This window comes from Penicillium cosmopolitanum (genome assembly GCF_028827165.1).
Source record: "Penicillium cosmopolitanum strain IBT 29677 chromosome Unknown utg000005l:1.0-4006212.0:1.0-4009387.0, whole genome shotgun sequence".
In the NCBI taxonomy this organism is placed as follows: domain Eukaryota; kingdom Fungi; phylum Ascomycota; class Eurotiomycetes; order Eurotiales; family Aspergillaceae; genus Penicillium; species Penicillium cosmopolitanum.
Window position 1 is genome coordinate 1,226,284 of NW_026622675.1, and position 27,264 is coordinate 1,253,547.

The 27,264-nt window shown below is 50.9% G+C and overlaps 11 protein-coding genes across 11 annotated transcripts; 6 read left to right on the plus strand and 5 right to left on the minus strand.

Moving 5' to 3' along the window:
* Positions 1-48: 48 nt before the first annotated feature.
* N7509_003508 (uncharacterized protein) lies at positions 49-1,092 on the minus strand (the record flags this gene model as incomplete). The annotated part of the gene is made up of 1 exon (XM_056628145.1): positions 49-1,092. One exon carries the CDS (start codon positions 1,090-1,092, stop codon positions 49-51), a length of 1,044 nt encoding a protein of 347 aa, XP_056490879.1.
* Positions 1,093-1,765: 673 nt separating this feature from the next.
* Positions 1,766-5,621, minus strand: N7509_003509 (uncharacterized protein; the record flags this gene model as incomplete). Its single annotated transcript, XM_056628146.1, has 5 exons — positions 1,766-2,432; positions 2,506-4,850; positions 4,944-5,098; positions 5,164-5,526; positions 5,606-5,621. The coding sequence occupies 5 exons, from the start codon at positions 5,619-5,621 to the stop codon at positions 1,766-1,768; spliced, it is 3,546 nt and encodes a 1,181-aa protein (XP_056490880.1).
* Positions 5,622-8,381: 2,760 nt separating this feature from the next.
* Positions 8,382-10,161, minus strand: N7509_003510 (C2H2-type zinc finger protein; the record flags this gene model as incomplete). Its single annotated transcript, XM_056628147.1, has 2 exons — positions 8,382-9,982; positions 10,080-10,161. 2 exons carry the CDS (start codon positions 10,159-10,161, stop codon positions 8,382-8,384), a joined length of 1,683 nt encoding a protein of 560 aa, XP_056490881.1.
* A 267-nt stretch (positions 10,162-10,428) lies between these two features.
* N7509_003511 (DNA-directed RNA polymerase core subunit RPO26) lies at positions 10,429-11,198 on the plus strand (the record flags this gene model as incomplete). Its single annotated transcript, XM_056628148.1, has 4 exons — positions 10,429-10,463; positions 10,593-10,871; positions 10,987-11,106; positions 11,165-11,198. 4 exons carry the CDS (start codon positions 10,429-10,431, stop codon positions 11,196-11,198), a joined length of 468 nt encoding a protein of 155 aa, XP_056490882.1.
* A 1,656-nt stretch (positions 11,199-12,854) lies between these two features.
* N7509_003512 (MCT family MFS transporter) lies at positions 12,855-14,238 on the plus strand (the record flags this gene model as incomplete). The annotated part of the gene is made up of 2 exons (XM_056628149.1): positions 12,855-13,039; positions 13,110-14,238. 2 exons carry the CDS (start codon positions 12,855-12,857, stop codon positions 14,236-14,238), a joined length of 1,314 nt encoding a protein of 437 aa, XP_056490883.1.
* Positions 14,239-14,748: 510 nt separating this feature from the next.
* On the minus strand, positions 14,749-15,383 carry N7509_003513 (peptide alpha-N-acetyltransferase complex B subunit NAT3; the record flags this gene model as incomplete). The annotated part of the gene is made up of 3 exons (XM_056628150.1): positions 14,749-14,920; positions 15,005-15,236; positions 15,293-15,383. 3 exons carry the CDS (start codon positions 15,381-15,383, stop codon positions 14,749-14,751), a joined length of 495 nt encoding a protein of 164 aa, XP_056490884.1.
* A 529-nt stretch (positions 15,384-15,912) lies between these two features.
* N7509_003514 (uncharacterized protein) lies at positions 15,913-17,237 on the plus strand (the record flags this gene model as incomplete). Its single annotated transcript, XM_056628151.1, has 3 exons — positions 15,913-16,397; positions 16,462-16,599; positions 16,664-17,237. The coding sequence occupies 3 exons, from the start codon at positions 15,913-15,915 to the stop codon at positions 17,235-17,237; spliced, it is 1,197 nt and encodes a 398-aa protein (XP_056490885.1).
* A 781-nt stretch (positions 17,238-18,018) lies between these two features.
* Positions 18,019-19,795, plus strand: N7509_003515 (SMP-30/gluconolactonase/LRE family protein; the record flags this gene model as incomplete). Its single annotated transcript, XM_056628152.1, has 8 exons — positions 18,019-18,180; positions 18,257-18,411; positions 18,473-18,672; positions 18,752-18,859; positions 18,994-19,203; positions 19,265-19,361; positions 19,422-19,501; positions 19,578-19,795. The coding sequence occupies 8 exons, from the start codon at positions 18,019-18,021 to the stop codon at positions 19,793-19,795; spliced, it is 1,230 nt and encodes a 409-aa protein (XP_056490886.1).
* A 683-nt stretch (positions 19,796-20,478) lies between these two features.
* On the minus strand, positions 20,479-23,758 carry tif32 (putative eukaryotic translation initiation factor 3 subunit EifCa; the record flags this gene model as incomplete). Its single annotated transcript, XM_056628153.1, has 3 exons — positions 20,479-20,965; positions 21,033-23,632; positions 23,717-23,758. 3 exons carry the CDS (start codon positions 23,756-23,758, stop codon positions 20,479-20,481), a joined length of 3,129 nt encoding a protein of 1,042 aa, XP_056490887.1.
* Positions 23,759-24,668: 910 nt separating this feature from the next.
* On the plus strand, positions 24,669-25,131 carry N7509_003517 (guanine nucleotide-binding protein subunit gamma; the record flags this gene model as incomplete). Its single annotated transcript, XM_056628154.1, has 3 exons — positions 24,669-24,820; positions 24,946-25,003; positions 25,069-25,131. 3 exons carry the CDS (start codon positions 24,669-24,671, stop codon positions 25,129-25,131), a joined length of 273 nt encoding a protein of 90 aa, XP_056490888.1.
* Positions 25,132-26,077: 946 nt separating this feature from the next.
* Positions 26,078-26,933, plus strand: N7509_003518 (Rdx family protein; the record flags this gene model as incomplete). Its single annotated transcript, XM_056628155.1, has 3 exons — positions 26,078-26,251; positions 26,472-26,649; positions 26,761-26,933. 3 exons carry the CDS (start codon positions 26,078-26,080, stop codon positions 26,931-26,933), a joined length of 525 nt encoding a protein of 174 aa, XP_056490889.1.
* Positions 26,934-27,264: the final 331 nt, after the last annotated feature.

The window sequence follows — 27,264 nt, forward strand, 5'->3', positions numbered from 1 at the left end:
GCTCTTTTCTATTCCGTATCTAGTATCTTCGCACAAACCTCCAAAGTTCTATTCTCGCGTGGACTCCCTACTAAGAATGTATTCCCGTCGCTCAACACCCCATTCCGGAAGAACAACCGACAAAGGCAAAGGATCCTTCTGCGAACTCTGGAAAACATCCGGATCGATGGTTCGTATCTTAGCATCACGAGGTAAACGCAACTCCTCCTCATTCGGAAGACCTTGAGTTTCCATCTTATCCATTTCAACAAGAATCTCAGGTGTCGCCTGTCGACGCAACAATGCCCAGAAATCTTCATCGGATAAATTCCAGAGTTCCTCTTCCTTCACACGGCCCGAATAAACCAGTTCCCTAATTATCGACCCGGTTCTTCTATACAGATTTGCCTGGGCTCGATTGGACCATACATCTCTGTCTGTGGCTTGGTATGCGCGAGCGAGGACTAGTGCGTGTTTTTCGTTCTCGAGAACAAGGATGCGGGTAGGAGAGGAGGCGGATGGGAATGCTTTGAGAGATTGGTATATTTCTCGTACTTGGTCGAGAGTAAGTTTTTCGAAGGCTAGTGCGTCGCGGAGCGCGTAGTCGAGTCGATCAGCGCAGAGGTGCGGTGATGGCATTTCAACGAGGCGGAATAGTTCTTCGTCGAGGGGCTTGAGATTCCCGAAGCCGTATTGTGTCAGGATCTGAGGTAATTGGGTGGTTTTTAAGAATCGGGATTTGTGGACTTCGTGGTAGCTTCCTTCTCCGGGTTGGGATAGTGCGTCATCAACGACATGGCTGAGACTGGTGTGACTGATATCATGGAGCAGAGCGGCAATCTGCTCTTCGACACTGGCTCCGACTGCGCGTACTAGTAGAAATGCACCGACTGAGTGCTCGAAGCGGGTGACTTTGGGGCCGAAGCCGAGGAATGTAGTGACTCCGTGTTGACAGATACCTTTGAGGCGTGATAGCTCGGGGCTTCGGAGTAGATGTAGAAGCACAGGTTCGGTGATGCTATGCTCGCCGTATATTTCGTCTCGGATGATGATGTTCGTGTCGGAGACTGTCTCGAGTGTTTGAAAAACCCCTGTCTTGACCCGTGACGCCATTGTTGAGAGTTGATGGTGCCAAATCGAGAAAGTCGAGCGCGGGGTAAGAACCCCCAATCACGCCCCTTGCGTAGTCATTCACCAAGGGGGAACAGCAAAATTTAAAGAGTACCAGAACTACTCCTACGAATATTAAAAACCCAATTCTGGAAGAAAAACATGGCACAAGTATGCCTGTAGACAGTATCTGTAGTCGCGCAATTTCTGTACATAGTATATTCAAAGTAAAAGGAAGAATCTACATAAAAAAAAAGGACAGAGGAAAAAAAGTGAGCATCGAGCTAGACATGAAAAGAGAATAAGGAATAAAAGCAGTTCCCAAGAAGTAGTGATGATGAACAAAATTCAGAGGACGCCATCGCAGGATGCCAGACCGATTTGCAACTCCGTTCTGATGCGCAGTGCAATGAAAGGTAATGAAGGATGGATGAGCAATAAAAAAAGAAAAGAAAACAGATCCGAGGGAGTGATGCAATAATACGGGGTGCAGATGGAAAGGAAATAACGGAGCTCGAAGAAAAGGACGGTGGTCAGCCGGAGACGCGGAAATCTAGGTCTAGTCCGGTAGCAATGCAAGGTGAGAAAGGAGACAGATAAAACGGAAGTGGCGGCGCAAGCCAAGGAAATATAAAATAAAAAAAAGCAGTGATCGAGCAAAGAAGATTCTCATGCTTTAATGATGCATGGTGTTGACCCCGCTGTAGTAGTTGCCGCCCTGCTGAACGTAGTTCTGGCTCTGTTGATAGCTAGGTGGTGTCGGCGGCGCTTGGCTGAGCTGTCCGTACCAAGACTGGCGGCGGGGTTCGCTAGACTGGTTTACTTGTTGAAGGGCATCCCATGTCTGACTAGCCGCAGGCATGTTGTACATACCCCCCTGGTGGACAGGGGCTTGGGCCTGGGGGTGATAGAGAGACCCTGCGTACTGGGACGCATATTGCTGAGGGGTGAATTGCTGCTGCTGCTGCTGAGGTGGCTGCTGCATCATTTGCTGGTTGCGGTGGGCGATCGCATGCTGAACCATGTGATTTGACATGCCCTCCTTCATGGCACGCTTCTCACGCTCACGAGCATCAATCGACGAGACTAGACCCCCACCGGCAGATGGTTGAGGCTTTTGATTATTGCTTGACATGTCGAAGAACGAAGAGCCTGTCATGCGTGCAACGTGCTCCTGCTCGCGAGCCGAAAGGTGGTTTGCGACATCACCATAGCCCATCATTGTGCTTGCACCGTGCGAGGAGGGGCGGTAGTTGGGGTCCTGGTAAGATGTCATACGCGAGTTGGGCCGAGCTTGTTGGGTCCAATCTCCAGAGACGGGGCGCTGTAGCGGCGGTGTGTTACTGTTAGACCCAGAACGATGGTGAGCATGCAGCGGGGGGGCTAGGTGCTGCTGCAGCTCGCTGGTTCACAAACTGCTCGGGTGTAAGACCCCCACCGGGAGTTGTAGGCCGGCCAGATGCCATTCCAGGCTGCCATAGGACACTTCGTCGGCGGTGATCTTCCTGGCTGGGAGACCGTTCATGTCCCATTGGATTAGTGGGAACATTAATTCGGTATCGCTCGGCATCTGTCTGGTTGGAAGCTTTTCTCAGAGTGTCGCCAGTGTTAGGTCGTCCGGTCGTAGGCATATAGGTCATTGTTGGCCCGAAATCCACTGTTGGGATATTAAAGCTGGGCTCTGAAGGCTTGTCGGGTGTATAGTGAGCATCTCCGATGACAAGATCTTGCTTGGTGGGCTGTCCCACGGTCTTCATGACACCCATTCGGGGCTTGGTCGACTTCGCTGACTTCTTACTATAAACAGACTCATGGGTACTTGCGTAATCAGGTGAAACGGCGGATGCATCATCATACACACTTTCCTCCTGGGTAAAGGTCGGAGAGATTGGCGAGGGAAGGTGAGGTGCAATTCGATTCAATGCATCTTCGTCTAATGTATGGCGAAGGTCATCAAAGCTTGGCTCTCCTGGATCCTGAGAAGAGCGTGGCGCACCAAATACTTGCCGTTGCGGGAGGGGCTTGCGCCTTACTGACTTGGCTGCATCAATCTGCGGATTATGCTGAGGTGACGATGTACTGTCAGAGCCAGCTGTCGCCGGTCGTTGCTCCATATGCCGGGGTTGTTCTGCAACCTGGGGCTGACGAACTGGAAGCGCGAGACCAAGACCTTCATCACTAGAGTAGTGTGCAAGACGAGTATTTTCAGATTGGAAAGGCGGCTCAGGGAGCGGATGGCTGGTGGCCTGGGCTTGTCGTTTGGTGCCAATACTGGAATCCGAGTCTTGGTTACGTAGCGCCGCGGCAACTCCCCCCACAGTTGACATTGCCCCAACAGAGGTCAACTGAGAGAGAGTAGCATAAGACATTCTGTTGTTCTCTCGAGTCTGCGCGTATGTTGCCTCCGGGCGGTTTGTAGGCATAGATCTTGGGCCATGAGAAAAGTCCGGTGGGGTGGTCACAGGAGATGGTGGCGTGCGCGGCGCACGCTCCGCGAACCGGTTCCCGTGCCTTGCCTCGGGATGCCTTTCGCCTTCAAAACTAGTATGCTCCGTAATAGGCCCTGCAAGAGCCTGGGCTCTGTCGCGCTGGACTAGGTCTTGGGCAGACGAGTCGGGGGAACTATCCACCATGGAGTCATGGCCAGGCCTCCGCTGGGTTTGGAATCCAGTAATATCCGACATTCCACGCGAATGGTATCCCAGGGGCTCACCGATCTTGGGAGGGTTTTGAATGACGGCATCTGTTGAATGATTGAATTCGGGCTTGGATTCGGGAGATTGAAAGGGGGGACGAGATGAATCGGTTGGCGTATCACTAGTCCGAGCGGAAATGCTGGCACGGTAACGAGGGCGGGTGCTATTGACGCTGTTGGTTCTGCTTCGGCCCGTAGACATTCGACTTTGAGTTGCTTCCTTCAGCTGTTTCCTCCACTGGGCTTCATTCCAACTCAAGCTTCCTGGAATTTGCAGGAGATTCACGATATCCAGAACATCCAAATAACCGTACCGACGTTCCTTGGGGAATGCGAACATGATGCTCTTGATATGGTTTGTGTCGGCCACGAGGCGAGTTGGACGTCCATAGAGATTGAATGTGTCAAATGTCGGGAAGAGGAACCGGAGCATCATTTCGAGCCCAGACACCGCGGCATGCAGCTCGGGCATGATAAAGACCATTCCCTCGGCAGTTTGGCGCTCTGCATGTAGAGTCACCAAGCCTTCCATTTTCACCAAAGTGGATTGATCAATCAGAGCCTTGGATTGGGGGTAAATTGCATACGCCGAGTATACATGAGTGACTGTCGCTATCGGCGTGACCTTTTTGGTCTTCTTCGTCTCGTAAAAGCTGATGCTACCGGTTATGGGAATTGAAAGTCGATCGTAGGCGGATTTCTTCATCGCCTTGCGAGCCTTTTGGATCTCCTTCTCGTCGGGTGGGTTGATAACAAACCAGCATCGCCTCCAGGGTGTTCCTGCACCAAATCTGACGCGAGCCCAATCTTCATGGCGAAACTTGGATGGAGCCAGAATACCCTGGATTCCAGGCAGCGTTTTGCCTTTGGCAGCAATAAGAGATCCTGTGTAAGCTTCATAAAGTGAGGTATGCTCGTACATAGCAAGACGGATAGCGGCGGTCCATTGAGTCATGGAATGGAACGAGTTGAAATGTAGCAAGTAGCGGTTTTTTCCTGCGGAGGAGAGACTGAGAACGTTTTTCAATGGCTGAACCGCTCCGTTTCGAATGGGCAATGTTTCGATCTACATTCATAATCAGTTCACCGCTAGAGGTATTCAGGACGCCGACGAAAATGGGATCAATGGTTGTCATAAAGGGTAAACGAGGGACCGTACCATTTTGATCGACGCATCGGCTAAATTAATGAAGGTCGCAGGGACATCGGCACCGTCTGCCGCGTCCAGCGCAGAAGCTTCCCAGAGGGAAAGAACAGTACCGACGAGTTGCGCATAACACTCCATCCACTGGCGATCGAGGGATGGTCGTCCATCTATGCATTTCTTTAGGTTAGTCCTTTCTACATTCGCAACTGGAATCGTAACACGGATCACGTACGATTATCCTGGTCATTCAACTTCAGGAAGTATCCTTCTTGGTAGACCTTGTTGGTATGGATATTGAGATAGGTGAAGATCGGCGATAGCTCCGGTGGGGTATCCTCTGTTTGGGTCACAAGCGGCGGGTTGCGGGAGAAGATCATAGATGCTGGTCGCGATCCAATTGCCTCCCCTCTCGGAGTTGAACCATTGACCGGCGACAGTTCGGGAGGAGGGGAGGGTGTGTCTGGCGAGGGAGTCTGCCACCGTGGCGGAGTCTGAGCCGGGGTCACATTGCTAGACGACTTGCGATTCTCTTTGCGATTTTCCTTTGCGGAGTCATTGTTTTTGGGGGTACCGAACGTTGATATAAACGAAAGAACTAGAAACGACGCAAGGGAGAGTTAATAAGGTTGATCTCCAACCGACTCCGAAGCACCCGAGAGGAGCGATCAACATACCACGCGAGCGGCCCATGTCGACAGTAGGTGATAGATCACCGGTTCAGTCGAAATTTCGACTTCAACTGAGAAGTTGAAAAAGGGTCGAGGAGGAACCGGGGAAAGAAAGGATAGAAAGACGGAGGAAGGTAAGAGAAGACCGGGGGTGGGCAGCGGACAGGGTCACAAAAAAAGCCACGATAGCGCACGGTCTTCGGTTGGTGTAAAGAGGGAGAAACCGGAGTTTGACTGCAATGGGGATGGTTTAGGTTGGATAGGTTAATCCATGAAGCGAGCGACAGGGGCTTGGAGGATCAGAAATGGTCCAGTGGAAAGGAGGCAAAAAAGTGGTTTCGAGTTTCGAGTTCGGAGTTTGGAGTTGGAGTTTGGAGGCGGGCAGGCCAAATAGGGTGTGGATGACGTTGCGTGGCCCAAAGGGTAGTGGATGGTGAATAGTTCGGGACTAGTAGAATTGCGACCCAGCCACGAGGTTCAAGCTGTTAGGAAAGGGAGGGAAAGGAGGCGGAGAAAAAAGGTAGATTTTCCTTAATTTTTTTCCAGGGAGAGAGAGAAAGAGAAAGAGAAAGAGGGAAGGCTTCAGCCTGGAGAAAGAACAGTGAGGAAGAAGCTGGGCATGACACCATCCACAGTGGGACAAGGTTGGTTTTGGTTACGCGGAGGGCTATGCTAGTACTACTCTCGATTTTCTTTTTCTACGTGCATCTACTGAGACATATTAAAATACTAGTACTCTGTACTCTGAATTCTATACACTCTACCCTGTATATCTCTTTTATTCTTTTGAATTGTTAAAATTGTGCTCCGTACCCTATCTCCCTACGGAGTACATCGTCATGGGATCGGCGGTGGAGTTGCCTCCTGCTTCTCCGTAGAAAATCCAAATTTAGCAGCTCTGGAGTGCATGTCTTAGCCAGGTTTAACTAGATCGCCTCCACACAACTGCATTCTTTGTTTCTTACTTTTCTTCTTTTCTTCTTTTCTTCTTTAATTCTTTAATTCTTTAATTATCATCCCCCTCTCTATCTCCCCATTCTATACAACATACCGAGTATTACTACTAGTACTACTCTTAACTACCACCGCATTCAACCTTTCGCCACCACTCGGCAGTCGTTTAATCATAACTTGAATGGCTGCTGTCCTCGCCACCAACGGCAACGCTAAGGGCGAACCCAAATCCTTTCGATGCCTTACCCGACTGACTTCGACCCAAGCATGACCTGGCCGCTTTAGTCGCCTACAGAGTAAGCTTCGCCCTAAGGCCATTTCCTGTTTTGGTCTGCTGTTCTTTGCTTCTGCCGGGGACGCGCAACTCCCTGGCGTGGCATCGCCAACTTGTGCCCACTTGAGCACATCCGAGTACACCGCCATCTAACCCGCCATTCTGGTTGGTCCACCCTTCAGATGCATGCGATGAACCGACAGATCACTCTACAGTAGTTTACTATTCATGCCCGAGTGAGGTTGTGTATCGCTCTGCTCTACTGCGCTCTGCTCCTCCGCTCCGCACAGGGGAATGCCGCAGGGCCCAGCGCCACATTGGCGGCATCTCGTCCAGATCGCACTTTATTGCACTTTATTACACTCTGGTCCGGGGCCTTGGCAGCCAACTTCATAGTTCATTGACTAGGCAATCTGGCCTCTTTTGATCTCTGTGTGATTGTCCTGCATTTCATTCATTTCTACGGAGTACCATCGAGATCGCTTACGGAGATATCCCCTCCGCCTTCCCTTTTTTCCCTTTTTCCTCCCCCTCGTGCACCCTTTTTCGCCGAGAAAATGTTGTGGCTGAGCTAGTAACTTGGCCACAGTCACACTCGCAATGACCATACGCCAGGTACGCAATACGCAAAGTACTGTACAATCTCTGCTGCAGACTTTTTTTTAACGTGAGGCGTCCAAATTAGTTCGCAATTCGTGGCTCGATGCTCGCCTTTGCTTTGCCCTGAAGGTCTTCAGGTATCAAATCAAGTGAGACACGGTCGCACCGTGGGTCGCCTTCTTACCTACGGAGTACATACTTTTGATCCGCGCCAGGGCCCGGACCCTTGTCCACTAGCATATCCCGCGTGTCTCACGTTGAACACTAATAATAAATAGGGCTATACTGTGCAAGCCCTTTGCGGCGTTCTAGATCCCGTGCTCCCTCAACGACTACATACGAGTAGTAGTACATAATAAATCTGGAGAGTATGTACACTCGGGCAATAGGTGCTTGTTTCGTAGATCTGAGGATCTACATGAGACTTCAAGGTCTCCTCTCCCTGCATATGAACTGCCGTAACAAGCCTGGAGTAGGCCTAGTGGGTCAGGGACTCAGGGTCGCAATCATCTAGATGGAGCCGTGTTTGAACCCCTTCTCCTGACAGTGGGAATACAAGGACTAGAATTTCTATTCTGAAATATTGTATTACATCAAAGCATGGTTTAGAGAGAAAATCCCTCACAATGATCTGGCATCATCCAAGCTCCTGCCCCGCCAACGGCGAACAGTAACCCCGCCATCTTCCAAGGCTCTTGGCTATCAAAAACCCCAAGAGTCTGCCAAGATCTACGGACTACTCGTACATACTTGCCCAATCCCACCTTTGTGTGCTTTGTGGGTGAATACGAGAGATAAGACACCAAGGACTTGGAGCAAAATGGTAAAAGAATATTCATGACTTCGTTATTAAAAACCTCAACTCCGGCTAAGATACAGCATAAAAAAGCTCAAATACACAATGGCACTTGACAAATCACGAAAGCTGCCTGAATAGACATAGTAATGAAAATCTCACTGATCCATCAAATGATAAGCTAGAACGGGATCAACCAACGCCATGTCGTCATGGCTGGGTATCATAGAATCAACATCTCGACCCGCATCCGCGGGGAAATTGTCTTGCATAAAAAAATCACTTTCGGGGGCCGGGTGCCCTGGATTGGCGACTTGGGTATTGATCGACGTGTCGTGGGTAGCATTCGCATCGTGGGAGAGCGGCGTGACGTCGGAATCAAACTCAAGGCCGTAAATGCCAAGCGCGTTGCCGCCGGGGCCATACTGGTCCGCGAGGAGAGCACGCTGCATGAAGAGTCCTTGGATCTCGTCCTCGGAGCAACTATGCTTGGCAGACATGTGTACCCATAGATCATAGTCACGGTGGAATCGATGCTCGCACGAATCGTAGAAACAGGTGATATGTCGCCCCGTTTCTTGCGCATATCCATGGCCTGTGAGAGCGGCCAATGTGGAAATTCCATGGGGTTGTGGCTTCGGATTGCTCAGCCCAAGGCGTTGGCGTCGCTCGGCCTTGGCATTTGGATATCCAAGATGGGCAGTGCGGATATGTTCTTCCAGAGCAAGCTTGCTGCCATATCGTTTTCCACAACCAACGCCATCCCAGCCAGCAACCTTTTTGGAGGTAGAAAGATCAACCTCACCACAGCCGAATCGCTTCTCTCCTTGATGAACGGTGCGAATGTGCACAGTCAGATTTCCCTTCTTGGTGAAGCTGCGGTCACAGTCTTTCTCTGTGCAAATGAAGACCTTTCTCTCATCTAGACTGACATCACCGTGTGCAACTTCCAAGTGGCGCCGCAGTTCTCGCGACGTCGAACAAACAATCGGACATTTAGGGCATTTTGGCGGGTGAACTGTTCGAATATGCTCTTGCAAAGTAGCGTATGTAGGAAATGAAACGGCCTGCTCAACGAAATTCTCGGGATCGCCGTTGGCCATCATCTCCTCTTGGTTCTGAGTGCATTCGGTACAGCTGAATCGCTTCTCGGTGTGGACCCTGCTCTCGTGGGCTCGCAGATGACCAGCCGTATCAAAGGCCATTTGGCATTTATGTCCAGTCTTCGGGTCCACATGAGCGCAGGGAAACGGCTTCTGGTTCAAATGAACGCATGTGATGTGTTTCTGCAAAGTCGAGTGTTTTCGGAAGGTCTCTTCGCATGGGGGATATTCGGTGCAGCGGTATTTGTCTCGGCCATCATGCGCAGCAATGTGACGGCGAAGTCGCGAGCCCGTGACAAAGCTCTTTCCACATCCAGGGCGGTCGCAAACATAGTCTCGAACTCCAGAATGAGCACTCTTGACATGATGAGCGAGATGCGAGGCACGTAAGAAGGTCTTGTCGCAGCCATCAGCGGTACATTGAAATAGACGCTCGTTATTGTGTGAGCGAATATGCTCCTGGAGTCGCGCCGGGCGATTGAATGCCTTGGTACATCCCTCGAATGGACAGTAGTGGGTTTTTAATTCGGAAGGATAACGACTGGAGGTGGTAGAAAATGGTGTCGCCGGGGTTTCGTTCAGATCATCACTGATCAAACTTGGTGTCCCCGGTGCTGAGTATTCGGCATCTGAGTGGACTTCTTCGTAGATCGAGTCTGTTAGATGATCAGCAGTGTCCCATCTCTCAGAGGTCTCCAATCTCGAACTTGTGCTCGAGCTATCGATTACCTCCATCCGGGATGGGTGGCTTACCCTCAATGTCCAGAGCAGCTTGCTGCTGTCGTTTGTATGGCAGTGAATCTCCTTCTAAGGAGGCCTTTCGCTTCAAGGCCATGATTCAATGTCCCATGGGGACCACAGCAAATGTAGCAGTGAGGCGTTCACGAGATAAAAAAAGTCATAATCACTGATGAAATAAATCTATTTTGCCGGGGCACAAAAGGCGGTGGGGCCGAAGGCGGACTAGCGTCAATTTTGGGTGGGAGGAAGATTTTCCGCTGCGGCCAGGCTTTTTGTGTTTCGCGATTCTTCGTCACTTCAGTTCCGCGCTTTGGGTTTCTCTCTCCCTGATCCCTCGGACAACATTATTTGACAAATCATCATGTCTGACTACGGCGGCGACGACCACGAGGAAAAGTAAGAATCGCCCCTTGTGTGATAACATGCGACCCTGGCGCAAAGATCAGCTGGAGGATCCGAACCTAGCTCTAGAGCTCTGTACCAAAAAAGACGAATCGCCCTGCTAACATGCGACTTTTCCCCCAGCTTCGACTATGAGCCTGTTGAGGAGGTCTTCGAAGAAAATGAGCCCGGTGACTTGGTCGATCAAGATGACTACGAAGGACACGACGGAGAACTCCCTGAGGAGCACGGCATCAACGGCGAGAATATCGTTGTATCAGGCGACCCCAACTCTGGTTACTCAGGCAAGGTCATGGAACAGACGCGCGAGATGAAGATCCCCAATGACCAGCGCACCACCACCCCGTACTTGACCAAGTACGAGCGTGCGCGTGTTCTCGGCACCCGAGCTCTGCAGATCAGGTGCGTTCAATCTCCATCCTTATGCGATGCGAATTCTGGAATTGGGAAATGGGGAAATAGGGAAAGATGCCATCTTTCGGAGCAAAGAGAACTGACATTTTTTTCTCGCCTTTAGTATGAACGCTCCCGTGCTCGTTGACCTCGAGGGTGAAACCGACCCTCTTCAGATCGCTATGAAGGAATTGAACCAAAAGAAGATCCCTCTCATCATTCGACGGTATCTACCGGATGGAAAGTAAGATTACGGTTTGCCTGCAACTATTGACAATTGATCTAACCGGTGCATCGTATAGGTATGAGGACTGGACTTGCGAGGAGCTTCTTTAATTGGCACATCGGCCCTCCTTTGCTTTGAACTGGGGTATCTTTCTCTGGGTGGATTCAGCATAGCGTTCGGAGTTTGGGAGTCTAGAAACCGTGGCTCAGGAAAGAAAAATAAAGGCAATGACCTTGAACCATGGCAACGAACTGTACATGAATTTAGAAAGACCAAAAAAATACTAATAACTGTTTCTACAGTAGCTATTTCCATTGTAGTTGAAGATATTTTGTAATTGCAATAGAACTTCGACGTCGGAAGTGAGCATTGCCTGTCACTCGAAACAAAGAAGCAAATTCAGCTTGCAGGCGCATACCTGCATATGCATGTTTTCTTCCGGCTCCAGCGGTACTCTCGGTACTACGTACTCATTCAAGTTATCTAAATGCTACTAGTAGTATTTTCGCATTCGATGCTTACTATTAGCTACTGTGGTTATTCTTGAGTTTAGACTCGTACATATCAATCTGTTTTTATCTTCAAGGACCTTTAGTCACTTAGTAGCTGCTAATGGTAGTTCTCTCCCACGTTTCACCTGGCCCATACATCGCCGCGATATCGCCGTAGAATCAATTTGCAGGCGACAAACACAGTCCGTTTAAACACTTATACGTAGTACCTGCTTACACTGACATGACTGGCTTCACTGAGTACTGGCAGTTCTTTTGGTCTGCCGGAAGATCAAGTTTGAATTTTCTCAAGTTGATACACTTCAAAACTCCGGCGGCAGATATCGGCGGATATCATTCAACGACCCCACGCTTGATTTTATCTGTAGTAGTATCAGCTTCTAGTACTACTTATCTCCTCGCCTGAGCTCATCTACTAATATCAAGTAATATATTTCCATCGGATACTGCAGAGATTTCCAACCTGAGTGCCGTGCTCTTTCTCACCCATGGATTTTGCCTTTGTGCAACGAAGCTTCAATCTCGCTATGGTTAAATATGATTGCTATATGACGAATCTTAGATTAGATTGATTAGAATAGTTCTAGTAACCTTGTATCAGAATTCCAAATCGTTTCGCAGGGTACTACCAAAAGTGATTCCCTCGGGGAGAAACCTTCAGAGCCCGAAGTCCCACTTTTATTTCCGATTCGCCCTCTAGTTTCCATGTGTGCATAGCATAACCTGCAGGTACTTCAGTGAAAACCACCGACAACTGCAACTGGTCACACTGGACCTTTTGGCCCCTCACACCTGGGTAACCGGCACGGCTCTAGGCGGTCTTCATTGGTCTATCTGCGAGATATCCCCCCGGGCTCCGATCAAGGCGTCCTAGCGCATCTTTAGCGACAGAACTGGGTAGATTTCTACCCCATGGTCCCCATGGTCCAGGCAAGTGGATGCCTGTGGAACTTGGAGGCGTTCCACTGGCGCTGCCTTTCGGCATCGTCCGCCCTCGCGCTTGCTTAACTGCCCCGCTTGCCGTTGGTTTCTAATCATCCCCGAGATTTTTTTCTCCTTCTCGCTCTCTCTTTTTTTCTCTTTTTTTTTAGCATTCATTTGGTGACTCAGACCTGGGAAATTTCACTATCCCAGCACCTGATTGTCGCCTTTTTCCATTACTATCTGGTCTACGGTTTTATTTGCACGGGGACTTTGCTTTCGAGCTACCCTCGAGTATCTATTTGTTCGAAACGAGCGCCAAGATCACAAAGGATGGGTCCGACTAATTCGGAAGTAGAGCAGACGGCCAACAACCATATTGTCACCAAAGATGAAGAAAATGTTATTGCAAACACCACGGATCTGCCCCCAGACAAAGACCCCGAGGTGACATTCGACACAGGCCTCCGATCATGGCTTCAAGTTTTGGGTTCTTTCTTCCTCTTCTTCAATTCATGGTATGTACCTCCATAAAAAAAAACCAGATTATATGGCAAAAATGCAAATGAGCTGACTTGCTCTTGATAGGGGTGTTATCAATACATGGGGTGCATATCAGACATACTATGAACAGGATCTGTTGAGTGGTACTTCCTCATCGACCATAGCATGGATTGGATCTCTCCAGTCTTTCCTCCTGATGATGGTCGGTGTCGTTACCGGTCCTCTATTTGATGCGGGATATTTCCGTGGTCTCATTGGGTTTGCAGCTTTTATGTTGCCCTTTGGTTTAATGATGACCAGTATTTCCACTGCGTACTGGCATCTTATTCTCGCGCAAGGTGTCTGCGTTGGCCTTGCGGCTGGTTGTCTTTTTGTACCCTCGGTCGCCATTTTACCGCAATACTTCCAACGCAAGAGAGGTCTTGCCAATGGTCTTGCTGCCAGTGGGAGCAGTATAGGCGGCGTGATTTACCCCATTATGTTCCACAAGCTCCAGCAGGAAGTCGGCTTTGCCTGGGCTACTAGAGCTATCGGCTTCATCTGCTTCGGCACCATCATCCTCTCCCTCTCGATTATGCGTGTTCGTTTTAAGCCCAAGGAGAAGCGCAAGCTTTACCAATTCTCGGCTTTCAAGGAGCTTGGCTTCTGTCTTTTCACTGTGGCCATGTTCCTCGGATTCTTGGGGTTCTATAACTTCCTCTTCTACGTGCAATCCTACGCCATTGAGACCGGTATCGTCGATAGTAACCTGGGCTTCTACCTCATCTCGATGCTGAATGCAGCTTCCACCTTCGGCCGTATCGGCCCCAACTTCCTGGCTGACCACGTTGGTCCGCTCAACATGCTCACACCCGCTGTGACAATCACATCAATTCTGGCATTTGTATGGATTGGCGTCCATACTGTCCCGGGCATTATCATCTTGGCCGTCTTTTATGGCTTCTTCTCGGGGGGTTTCGTTTCTCTTCCACCCGTGGTCATGGCCAGCATGACCCCCGATGTGCGCGACCTGGGAACACGCCTTGGGATGATGTTTGCCATCGTCTCTTTCGGACTGTTGATAGGAACTCCTATCGGTGGTGCTATCCTGAACGATACCAACCAATATTTGGGAGTGCAACTATTCACCGCTTGCTGCCTCGTCGCCTCGGCGGTACTCATGGCCGCCTTGAGATTCGTGCGCTCAGGTCCCCATCTCAAGGTAAAGGCCTAAGACTTCGATAGCGTATGATTTTGATTCACGAAAAAAAGCTGGAATATTCATTCACGCTATCGTCATGTTCGGGAAGGCATGACATCGGATCCTTTTACCGGGTATGCCAGCAATCACAGCGTTGCATAGTCTCATTCAAGAGACGGTCTATTTGAAACTGAGAATTCGAATAGTCCCCATAAAAGCATCATGTGCCTGAGATACTTGCGAATTTGAACTTGTCCGGTACTTCGGCTCGATGGGGCCTTCTGGGTATCTAGCTTATCTACCAAGTAGCGCAGCTGGATCAAACTCTCTGTTCCGGCGTAGCTAAGGCACTAGCATTTAATAAATAATCATATCTGTCATGTCTCTATCTTTGGGTAGGTAAGTGTATCCTGTAGTAGTACTGTGTAATCCCGAAACGCCTCGGGCTGCTAGGTACAGTCCTATGCAATGAAAAAAGGTCCTCTAACTGTATACCTCAATATTCAACCCCATATTTCGTTTAGATCTGAATTATATTCAACCCTATGAGACATCCTCAGGGTTCACTAAGAAGTCCTCACCCTTGTCCCGCACATGCTCCAACTTCTTATCTCGACTGCAAGGTTTCCGCATGTCGAATGCGTCTTCTCCCGATTCGGACATCCCCGTTGGATCATCGCTGTAATAATTGACCACTCGCCGGAATACCGAGTATCTAGAAGTCCGCGTTAGCATTGAGATCAACCGATCAAAAAGCAAGTCTAAAACTCGATCATTCTCTTTCTGGAGAGCAACTCACCCCATTCCTTTGTACATATCTATCGCAACCTTGTTACCCGCCCGCACATATAGATCAACAAACCAGGAGTCGTTGATATCGGAACCATGCTCCAGCTGCTCTGTTAAACGGCTGGCAAACCCCAATCGGCGCCAGTCAGGTGCGACGGTCAAGACTGTGATGTGTCCGTGCCATGGGGTGTAGTGCTCGGAGGCGCGCATTGAGGGGTGTTGTTCCTCAAGCTTTCCCATAACTGTCAAGTGGTTAGATTCCAATGCCAGTGCATTTTGGACAGTAAGGGGAGCTTACTGTATCCCACCACGCCAGCTTCGCGATCCTTAATCACGCTGAAGAGCGATGGCCATCGGGTGAGGTAATTCAGGGTAGAACCCCAAATCATAGTTCTCTGTTAATGGATCTAGATTTGTCCGGTTCATCGACAGCAAGTCCAGCGGGGACATGCGCGTTATGGAACTCATCGTGGGCTGCTTTGAGGCTTGAGGGCTTGAAGAATGTGGGGTTGACCGGCCGGTGATGTCTTTTTCTGCCGAGTGCCCGCAAGGCGGTGGCGGCATTGAAACATCGTTATGCTTGGATGTACAACTTGCTTTCGGTGACACTTTCTGCGGGTGTGTCTCCTTTGTATTCTTGGAATTCACTGGTCCTTCGAATTCTTCAGCCTGCCATACTTGTCTGCTGTGTAGGCAATGCAACGGCAGACGTTGAGACTTCACCGAGACCAACACGCCCTAACGCAGTCCACAATTGTCTATCTCCTACACCCCAGCACTAGGTGTTGATGGTTTCTTGCTCTCCTTTCTTTCTTTGATTTTTTTTTCTCTCTTCCTCACTCGCTATCTTTCGAATTCAACTCCCGATATCCTTCTTTTTATTCAGAGGGCTCACCGAATCCCACGCCTCTCGTCGCAATGCCCCTCCCTCCGTCTCCCCTGAAACTCGCTCACCGCAACCCCTCAATGATAGACGAATCGCCAATTTCACCAGGAACAGGAGTCAATGGATTTGCTCCCCAGAGTCCTCTTGAACCTCAAACCCCGCGGCTTTCCGCACCACCATCTCCGGTCACTCCGCGCCAAAACCTTCATACTATGGCTGGGTCTCAACGTGAATCGGTCGACTTCTCCGCTGATGCAGGTGGTGGCGGCCTAGGAAATCTTGCCGATGAATTGGCAGATGCCTGGGAACAAGAGGACGAGGGCTATGGCTATGCGTCAGGGCAGGAGACAGGTGCCGCGGAGTCCCAACCAATGGATCACAGTGATGGTGAAGATGCATACATGCAATCTGTACGCGATATGCGCACCCAGTCACCATCGGCCGATTCGCCTGCGTCTCAGGAACAGACTCCGACCAAATCAACTTCGACACCGTCGTGCGGAATCTCATTACGACGGTTCCGACTATGGGAACGACTCGGACCTTGAAGAAGCGACCGATATTTCACCCGCATTAGAAAGTCAAATGGCAGATATCGAAAGCCTCGCTCGGAGGGGTATCGAGAACAATGGCAGTGAGAGTGATCATGTTATTCAGCGGACAATTCAGGAGCTGCGAGATCTGGGTGGACAGAGCGGAATTGAAAACAGCGCCATGCGGTACGTTGTCTAGCCACTGGTTATATTCTCCCAGCCCGCGATTCTAACTAATCTCTTGATATAGCCTTATCACCGCTCACACATCTATAACTTCGCATCTCACACATCAAACCCGCACACTACAATCTCTCATCCATCCGCTCCTCTTCTCCCCTTTCCCGCTCCTATCCGAGGACGCTATCGACTCTCTCATGCCCCTCATCGACGAAGGCCTGTTGCCAAACCTCCCATATCCACTCCCTGAACAATCACAGTCCCGTCGAGACTCTCGACCATCGACTCCTCTAACAACTTCCTCCTTCAATCCACTTGTTTCCTTGCAAGCTCTGATCTCCCAAACCTCTGATATCACCCACTCTCTCCGTGGTCTGAGTGACACACTATATGAATCTCGTCAATTAACTGCCACCGCGTCCCGGCGACTGCGGTCTGCTCGAGAGCTCGTGGCCGATCTGCGACGCGAAGAAGAAAGCCGCGAAGAAGGTTCGCGGTGGATCGAAGTTGGCGAGTGGGATCGCCGGTTGAAGGACCGTGAGGCCAGTCAAGAGTGCAGAGATGTCGTCAGCGGCTTTGAGGCCGTATGTGGCGAATGGCGTGAGAAGCTTTTTGGAGCTGGTGCCGAAGTGGCAGCAGCTTAAAGATCTAATGACGCTCCCTTTCTTTTCAATTTGTCCCCTTTTTTATTCAACTAGATTGTTATGAGCTTTTTCTTTTCATCCGTGGGTTTTTATTTCATAGCCCCCCCTTCACCCAGCCCTGCCCCCTTGTCAGATATCCACCTGTTGTCTCTTCCCTTCTCTTCTCTTATGTGATTTTGCCCCCAAACTGAACGATCTCATCCTGGTGGTTTTGTTAATATTTCCAATGCTGGAACTTAGATATGTGCATATAGCCTCAAACATGATACCACTCAATTGATACTTCAATACTGCAACCTTGTATTCTAGGATAAATTGTTCTCCATGAAGGTTTTGTCTACCGCGAATCCCCCCACGCCTGTTCCTGTTTCTGCAGCCCAACAAGTGCGGGGGAGGCGGGAGGCAACGTGGGAGGTGCCCAGTTGGATAGCGTGAGAACATCCTACTCGGTGGTATTCCGAGATAATTGAGGGACGAAGTCAATATCCGAGGTCAATGCCGGAATAACTGCGATCAGAACTCCGGAAATCCAGGGATCAGCGCTCCCCAGACTCGGAGGATTGGCCTACTATGTATGACTATGGTGGAGTTGATCAAAATCCCCGCACGGCAGCCACCCGCAAAATGAAAATGACGCTGAGATGGGAAATTCCCCCCCGGGCCCGCCCTCGACCAATTATGGGTCGAGCCATACTCTATGATCCAGGTATATAAATGTAGGATTCAGCCCTGCTTTTTGATCGGCATCCATCGTTGAGCCTAGGACTCTTTTTTATCCATCATGCCTTCAATATCTCGTTGGTTATTACTGGGAGGGTGTCTCTTTGCTAGCCCAGCCTTGTCGGCATCGGGCAAGCTTCCTGCCCAAGCCCAACTCATTGACCAGCGCAAATTCAATGTCTTGAATAATACCCGTCCCCCTGCTGAGTTCAACGATACGAATGTGAGTGTTATTCCAGCAGGACTTCGGATATCCCATTGCACCCTTGCCATTGCTAACTTTATTTCTGGGGTAAAAGATATTTGTTCCTCCGGGCATGACCGAGAAGAGCCTTACAAGTCAACCATTTCATGTTTACGATGAAGAGTTCTTGAAGATCATCGGAAGCACTCCGACTTTGACCCGTATTGCTTATTCTGCGGTGGACCCTCTGTTCCACGAAGCAGTCGTGTGGTATGTGACCTTGAACCCATGCTATAACGAAGACTCTTGTTAATGGAATATGACGTAAAAGGTCGAAGGGGACAGACGAGGTCTTTTTCGCTCAAAATGCGGGTCCTCCTGAGGCTGGCACTGGTCTCAAAAAGTCTTCCATTATTGAAAAGATATCACTAGCTAAAGCTGCGGCTGTGGCCAACAAAACGGATGCCGTGGGCCTGGTGACTGTTCACAATGTCACCTCTCCTGAGATGCCCAAGGTTATGAATCCAAATGGTGAGTCCATATCTATTTGAAAAGCTTGCCGGTTTGGCGGTCATTAAGAAGATTGGCTAACGTATGAAACCAAATTCAGGAGGTAATAACTATCGTGGGAAGTTGATCTTCGCAGGCGAGGGCCAGGGTAACGACACGGCTCCTGCTTTGTATGTCATGAACCCGAAGGAACCATATGACACTGAAAGTATGTATCCCGTGAGCCTTAATCCTAGGGCCTAGGGCCTATAGCCTAGAGCCTAGAATGTGAAGCTAGTCCCCATACAAGCGCATTGCACTAAGGCTTCTGTCGGGGGTGAACTCGCTGACACAAAACCACAGTCCTTCTGAACAACTTCTTCGGTCGACAGTTCAACTCGCTAAATGATGTGGCCATTCACCCAAATAATACGGAGGTCTACTTCACCGATGTTCCGTATGGCTATTATCAAGACTTCCGCCCTTCCCCTGGTCTCCAAAACCAGGTTTACCGGTTCAACCCGGACACAGGCGCCGTCAGAATCGCTGCCGATGGCTTTACGCATCCAAATGGTATGAATTTGCCAATTTAAGCCATGACGCACCTTTTTACAATAATCTAACATCTCAAAAGGGTTTACATTCTCTCCGGACGGAAAATATGCATATGTCACCGATACAGGAGTCGGTTATTCTTTCTACGGCAACAATCTAACAGAGCCCTCTTCAATGTATGCCCCTTTCCATATATCACTTTTGAGACGTCAATGTCTAACCGAGAGAACCCACAGTTATCGATTTGATGTAACTGATGATGGCACGCTCGAGAATCGCAAGACTTTTGCCTTCGCCAGCCCTGGTCTTCCGGATGGTAAGCATTGCGAACGCCCGTCTTACCCGTCTTGATGGTTCCCTCTTTTCTAACCACAATTCTTCTGGTTTCATAGGTGTTCACTGCGATTCTTGGGGTAATGTCTACGCTGGATGTGGTGATGGAATCCAGGTTTGGAACCCATCTGGCAAGCTGATTGGCAAGATCTTCGTTGGAACGACTTCGGCAAACTTCAATTTCGCTGGGAAGGGGAGAATGGTTATCTGCGCAGAGAATTCGTTGTATTATGCGACTCTGGCAGCGGCCGGGAATTATGTGGAGAGTCAAATGTAGATATCAAAGAATGGAATAGTGTAATATCGTCGGATGAAAAACTTCAATTAAATACAAGCGCATATAAACTAGCAGTGAGTGGTGGATTCAGTCTGTAGCTATTCCTCTTTCAACGACATCATGATAGTATCCGAATTTGAAGTTGTCACCTTGACTGATTTTTGAAAGCCTTCAGTACTACTAGTATCAGGCAGTCGGAATTTTTGGGTATTTGAAGTTCGCAGAGCAGAGTTAAAAAACTTGCATGCATCGCCCCAACTAGTACCAGCGTACCAGAGGTGGTCACAATTGGGATACCATATCGCCTTGACGAAGGTACTACGAGAGCACTATAGAAATGAAGTTCGGTCCAACTTGAAATGAGTCTAGAGAGATGATCCTATTCACTGAACCCCGGCAAAATCCGGAATCCAAAGCAATGAGTAGTGCATGATATTGGCATCACGGCTGGCAAAATAACCCAACCGAAGAGGAAACAAGGAAATTAGAAAAAGACATGAACACGCAAAGAGAAAACGACGGACCACAGGGCACCCATTAGGAAGCCGATGATACAGGGTCATTGCAGAGAGGTCATGATAACATGCGCCAGATAGGAAGAAAAGGAAGGTATCCGAGTCACTTTTTGGTTCGCTCCCTAGAGATAAAAAGAAGAGAATATACGAATCCACTCATGCACACATTTAGCTTTGCTGCTGCTTCCAGCGCGGCACCCACTTGCCACCACCTCCGCTGCTGGGCTTCTCCTCAGCAGGGGCAGAGGGCGCGGGCGCGCGGGGAGCAGGCTCACGAGTGGGCTCACGAGCAGGCTCACGAGGAGCAGGCTCACGGCGAGCCCAGCGGTCTCCAGAAGCTCCGCTGTCACGGGGAGGTGGGGCGGAGCCAGAGCCACCACCAGCATTGCGCAGGTGAGGAGGAAGATATCCACCACGACGAGGAGCCTCTTCCCGGGCAGGATCGGCAGCGGGGGCTGGGGCATCCCCAGAGGTCTCCCGGGTGGCAAGACGGTCTCTCCAGCCACCACCAGCACCGCCACCAGGGCGGGCCAGATTGAGTCGGGGAGCACCGCTGCTGCGTTCGGGCTCGGGGGCACCGGCCTTGCGGGCGGCACGGCGTTCCTCGGCTTCTTGTTCGCGTTGAGCCTGGCGGGTGGCCATCTCGTCCATTTTGCTGTTGTGAAGATAAAAGTCAGTATACAGATATAATGAGGGAGTGAACAGGATAGTGGAAGACTAACGATCTCTCCTCGTCGCGCTTGGCCTTCTCCTCGATCAAAACACGACGGCGCTCCTCCTCGCGGGCAGTACGCTCCTCTTCCTCGCGCTGGGCACGCTCCTCCTCCTCCGCACGACGCTGCTCCTCCTCCTCGCGCTCCTGCTTCTCGCGACGGCGGCGGTCCTGGACCTCCTTGACGCGCTGCTTCTTCTTGGCCTCAAACTCGCGCTCGGCGACCTTGCGGCGCTTCTCGAACTCCTCGTGACGCTTCTCGGATAGATCCTTGCGGAAGCTGCTGAACTGGGGAACGAGACGTCCCAGACGGTGCTTGAGGGCAACGGCCTCGGCGTGCTTCTGCTTGGCCTCCTTGAGAGTCTCCTGGGTCTGCTCCTCGTAGAGGGCCAGATCGTGCTTCTTCTGGTTTTCGTAGTCGGTGGGGATGTGCTTGAGCTCCTCACGGCGGAAGGCACGCTCCAAGTGATCAATACGCTTGGCAGTAGTACGGACGCGGTCGTTGAGCTCGTTCTTCTCCTTCTCGAGCTGAGCCAGCTTGATGGCACGCAGACGGTTGGCATCGAGCTCGTCCATATCGAACTCGCTGATATCGATACCCTTGACACCAGTCTTGAGCTCCTCGAGTTGCTTCTTGAGCTCCTCTTGGCGGATACGCTCCTGTTCGTCCTTGATGCGCTTGGCCTCGCGGTCCTTCTGCTCGTTGGCCAGGCGCAGCTTCTCAGCCTCCTGCAATTGCTGGGTACGGATACGCTTGCGGTTCTCCTCCTCACGCTGCTTCTTCTGTAGGGCGTCGGTGGCAGCCTCCTTCTTCTTGTCGATGACAACACGACGAGCAAGAGTCTCTTCATGTTCCTGGGCGGCACCAGCCAGGGCGCGGGCCTGGGCAATCTGCTTGGCCTCGGCACGAGCCTCGTTGTAAGAGGGATCAACGTACATGCAGGTGACGTGAAGGGTCTTAGCCAGGCGGGAGAGCTGGAAGCGAGCGATCTCGGCCGGGGTGTGCTGGAGACGCTGGACGGAGCCAAACTCGCTCTCGGCAGAGCCAGCGGAGCTGCCGGCGTGCATAGCCTTAGATGAAGAGAAGACGTCCGAATCGAAGGTGAGGACACCGGAAATGTGGTCCACACGGATGGCGAGGTCACCCTTCTTGCAACCGTTCATGATGAACTTCTCAATCATGGCGGGGGTAATCTGGAAAGGATCGGGGAACTGGGCAAGCTCGTAAACGAACTTGAGCTCAACGGACTCGTAGACCTGGGAGAGCTGCTGGAACAGGCGAGTAAGAATGACCTGCTGCAGAGGAATGACGTACTTCTCCATCTCGGGGTCGGCACCAATCTGCTTCAGGATAGGGGTGATCTTCTTGCAGATGGACAGGGGGTGGAAGTCGACCTCAAGGATGTTGTACAGATCCCGGATCTCGGGGCGGACACGCTTCAGGAGACCCTTGTTCAGAGCATCACGGAAGAGCACGGAGCGGGAGGGGGGCTGAGCCATACCCAGCAGGTTGGTGAGGCGGGTGTTCTTGTTCTTGCGGGCCTCATCAACGTCAACAAGAGCGCCACGCGAGCGAGTGGTGCTGATGACGGGGATGGAAAGAGCGGAGAGAAGGACGAAGGAAGCGGCCTTGGTCATATCGGCCTCGTTGACGGAGGGGTTCTCCTTCTTGGTGCTCTGGCCAGTAGCCAAGGCCACAGTGGAGAGACGGAGGAGGTTGTAGTAGCGGTTCCAGGCCGCAGCGTGGAAAAGGTAGTTCTCGCTGACGAGGAAGATACGGGCGAGCTTCTCGTAGTAGTTGGCCATCATGACGTTCTTGGCAGGGCGCTTGCTCAGGTTCAGCAGGGTGTGGATGTCCTCAATGCTGCGGAAGGCCTCCTGCCACAGCTCCAGCTCGACGGCGACATTCAACTGCTGGAAACGGGTATCCAAGTGGCGTTGCAGGGTATCGGCATCGCTGAGGTTGATGGCGTGCATCTGGGCGGAGTACTTGGCGGCATTTTGGACGTGGTTACGGAGCAGCTCGCAGAGACGGCGGAACTCGGTCTTGCGGGTGTACTTGAGGCAGAACTGGAAGGCCTGCAGAGCGGTCGACTGGTACATAATCTCGAGACGGGCATTGTTCTTCAGGATCTCGAGGACGGTACGGTAGGTCTCCCACAGGAACTTGAGCCAAGGGGTGACGACGGCGCGGTCGGTACGGTCACGAGACTGCTCGCCTGAGACGGTAGCGAGGAGGATAGTCTCGGGGGTCTCGATAGCCTCCAGATCATCGACGTTGGAGGAAGGGGCGGCGGATTCGAGGGAAGACTGAATCTCATCGGCCTTGGTCTGGGCCTCGGTGACCTTCTGCTCGGCGAGTTCGATAAACTTCTTCAGGACGACCTCGATGGTGCCGACGTTGGTGTTCTGGGCGATGTTCTTGTATTGATACAGGCCATCCTTAGCAGCCTTGCCCTTGCGCAGGTCGACACACAGCTCAACGAAGAGGAGCATAACCGGCTCGAGGGAAGCAATCGGGCTGCTGCGGGTCCGCTTTGAGGTGACATGTTCGTGGAGGACGGTCAGGGCGGCGGGGGCCTGACCGACGGCGATGAGTTCCTGGGCCCTCTGTTATATAAGACATGAGGTTAGTATTGAGGATCGAGGATCGAACAGGCGAGTCGAGATGCGATGGAGACAGTCGGGACGAACCTTGAGGACATTCTCAGGCTTGATATGCGGTGGAGGCGGCATGATGGATAATCCACTCCTTCGGGAGATGGATGAATTTTTTTTCGGGGGTAAAAAGGCGAAATCGCAAGGAGAAAGTGCAGGCGTTTCGTGCACTGGCAGTGGTCGTAGACCGAAGTTGATATGGCTGCCACGCGAAGTCCCTAGGCCTGGAGGGGAAGATGAGCCTGTTGTGCGTGAGCCAGCGAAAATTGCCCGAGTTCCCACTTCGGGCTAAGCGATGGGGCAGTCACGTGTGTTTTCTGCCAGGTTATTCAGGCGGATGATCAACACGGGGTGATACAGGTGGTGTATTGGGATTACATAGATTACGGTAAGTTGCAGTGGACTGGTCATTGCATCTACAGTCTACAGTCTACAGTTCTAAGTTGATACATCAGTAAATAGTGCCTGTACCTAACAGTACCTATAGGAGTAATGTGTGTACTCTGTACTCTGATGGACTGTATTCTTTTCAATTCATTCCACTGCGAATATCTAAACAACAAATACTCCTCTACTGATCTATAGTCAATTTCACACGTGAAACTCGTCAGCCCTAGTATATGGTACAGAGGAGCCACTATTGTCGCACTATTGAGGCTACTCCCACTCTCACCCCCCTCCTGAGTTCCCTCCGTTCCCCCGTATGCGTATGTAATCCACCGCACCCACGGACCCCCCGTACCACCAACCACCATCCTCTCGGAAAATCCCTCCAACGTCTGCGTCCTCCCTCCTCATTCCTTTGACCCTCATTCTCTCCTTTTCTTTGTTCGGTCCCATCCAACTGCGCGTCGATTGTTGGCTCGATTGACGACCTGGCCCTATCCCCCCTCCAATCTAATAACAATATTTCCCCTCTTGACCACGACCCCCTTTCTCGACCGCGCGACCTACAACCCCCCGACCCAACGACCCCCTCTCCGTCACGATGCCTGCTTACGAACTCCGATCGGGTGGTGATGTCAAGAACAAGAAGCAGAGTGTGGCTGACCTCAAATACCGTCGCTTGACTGAGCTCAATGCCCGTCTGAAGGAGGATCTCGACCGTCCGCGTGTCAAGGTTTCCGAAGCGGCTCTCTCGTGCGTCTATCCGCATCTTCCCCTACCCCCGTCGTCACCACATCAACATCCCCTTTGATGATCATGACGATGACTCCCACCGCCCCCAACCCAAATATGTACGTAACTGACCTTTCCTGATCTAGGCTCATCAACTATTGCAATAACACTCGCGACTTCATGGTTCCATCCGTATGGGGACAGGTATGCGACCGTTCGAAAATGAGGCGCACGCGCGCAATCGCACTGAGCTAACTTGAGATATTCAGGTCGACAAGCGAGAGGACCCCTACGCTCCCCAGCAACAGGGAGGTTGCTGCACCGTCATGTAATGGCCCTATGACGGGAGAAGCTCGATCGCCACGACACGACATTTCCTTCTTCATTTATCTTTCCGCCTCGTTCTCTTTCAACCTTAATTCCGGATCCTGATTGATCGTCTTTCTCCGTCCCCCAATCGACCCGAACAAGAACCACGATCGCTCAACCTGCCGGGCGCGGACAGCGAGACGTGGAACCGCACGAACTTCTTCAATGCCTCAGAATCATGCGGGTTTCTAATATCCCCTTGGTCTCGGATGGCTCGGGGGCGCCAGGCTTTTTTAAAGCACTTGACGATGCGCCTGTCCCCCGTGGCCCTGTCTCTTTTACAACAGTTTTTTTTCACTCTTCTCTTTCTCACCCTTCTTCCACTTCTTCTCTTATTCCACTTCTCTAAGCACCATTCCCCCTTTTGTCGTCACTGTGTTTTGAAGCCATTTCCTTTGTTCTCCAGGGTTCTCCAAAAGCCTCCCATGCACACTGCTAGGGAGATCGGGTTGCCATTCGTGTATCATAGATTCGATTTGCATCCATGACCAAATAAGAATTATCGATTCTAATAACCTCCTCCATTTGCCCATTTTGATGTACAGTATTCTCCCATGTAAGCCTCGTAAACAACTCGCAGCCTCCGGTTCTCCCTTGCGGAACTTGCGTTCAGTCCCACTCTCGGGAACCTGCAGCGAGTTGGACGAACCGGCCGAATCAGACCGCTGACATCACATCATCTCATCCCACCACCGACATCAAATTTCCCTCCCAACTCCCCTATCCAACCTGACCGTGTCCCATAATTCCAAATCACTCTGCAGCCACGAGGTGCCGTCCTACCCTTTCGAACAGCGCATTCTCGGGTCCCTGCAAAAAGAAGACTCCCCGGGCACCACGAGTCGCTGACATCGGAATCGCAGTATACCTCCCCCCCCCCCCCTCTCCCCGTCTCGACATTGAGTCGTCATGACCGAATCAACTCCACCAATTGAAGCCAGGCTTACTCCCGGCTCGGCGCCACAATCCGAAACACCGGGTCCTGGTTCTGAGGCCAACACGACGGCTCTGGAGCGGGTGCAGCTGCCACGCATTTCAATCAAGTTCTGCACGCAGTGCAAGTGGATGTTACGGGCTGCATATGTAGGTCCATTCCGTATTTTGTCATCTACTCATTTCCTTTGGAAGTCGGTTTTTTGTGAAATCATCTCGAATCTTGGGATCGAAAAAATCTATCGATATATATGTGTGTTTACTACTAGTTACTACTTGTAGTACTCACCATACTATATACCTACCTACCTTGAAAATATATTTCCTGACATTCACAAATCACTAATCTCAACTTCTTGAACATTTATAGTTCGCGCAAGAACTCCTCTCAACTTTCGGCACAGACCTCGGTGAAGTCGCTCTCGTTCCTATGACAGGAGGAGTCTTCACAGTAACCATCTGGAGTGCCGGTCAACAAACAGCCTTGGGAGAGGCGTCAACCGAAGAGAGCATTCTCTGGGATCGCAAGCGAGATGGAGGCTTCCCTGGTATGTCTGATCTAACCCACCTAATTGCTTTTTCTTTTCTTTTCTACGGAACTTTGCAACTTGAATATATATCAGTTTGTGCATTTGAAAAGAAGCTGACAAATATCTCAGAGGTGAAAGCTCTCAAATCTCTCGTTCGCAATGTCATCGCCCCAAACCGTGATCTAGGACACACAGACAGAGCCCTGAAGAAGCAAGCAGAAGAGAAGAAAGCTGGACAGCAAGAAACCAATCAGGACGACGAACGCCTAACGGAAAAGAAGGAATGCGAGGACTGCATTTGATTTACCCAACTTGAAGTCCATCCATCGACCCTTTTGCGCTTCACACTGTACATAGTAGCAGGTTATCCTCACGCCCGCCTTTTCTATAGACGCAAACTTGAGAAATCGATGAACATTATGCTTTTCTAAAATTTGAACCATTGAAGCCACGTTCTTGGCCCAAGCTTATTTTGCCTGCGCGCTGCACCCCAAGCTGCAGTTGAGGTGGCTTGAGAACCCAATTTTCTTTGAAGCTTCTTTTCTTTGATGACAATTTGCCTGGTTCCCAGTGGTTCCTCGTGCCCGCGTAACTACCCGGATATAGTAGTATGCACCTACATAGACAGTTTGC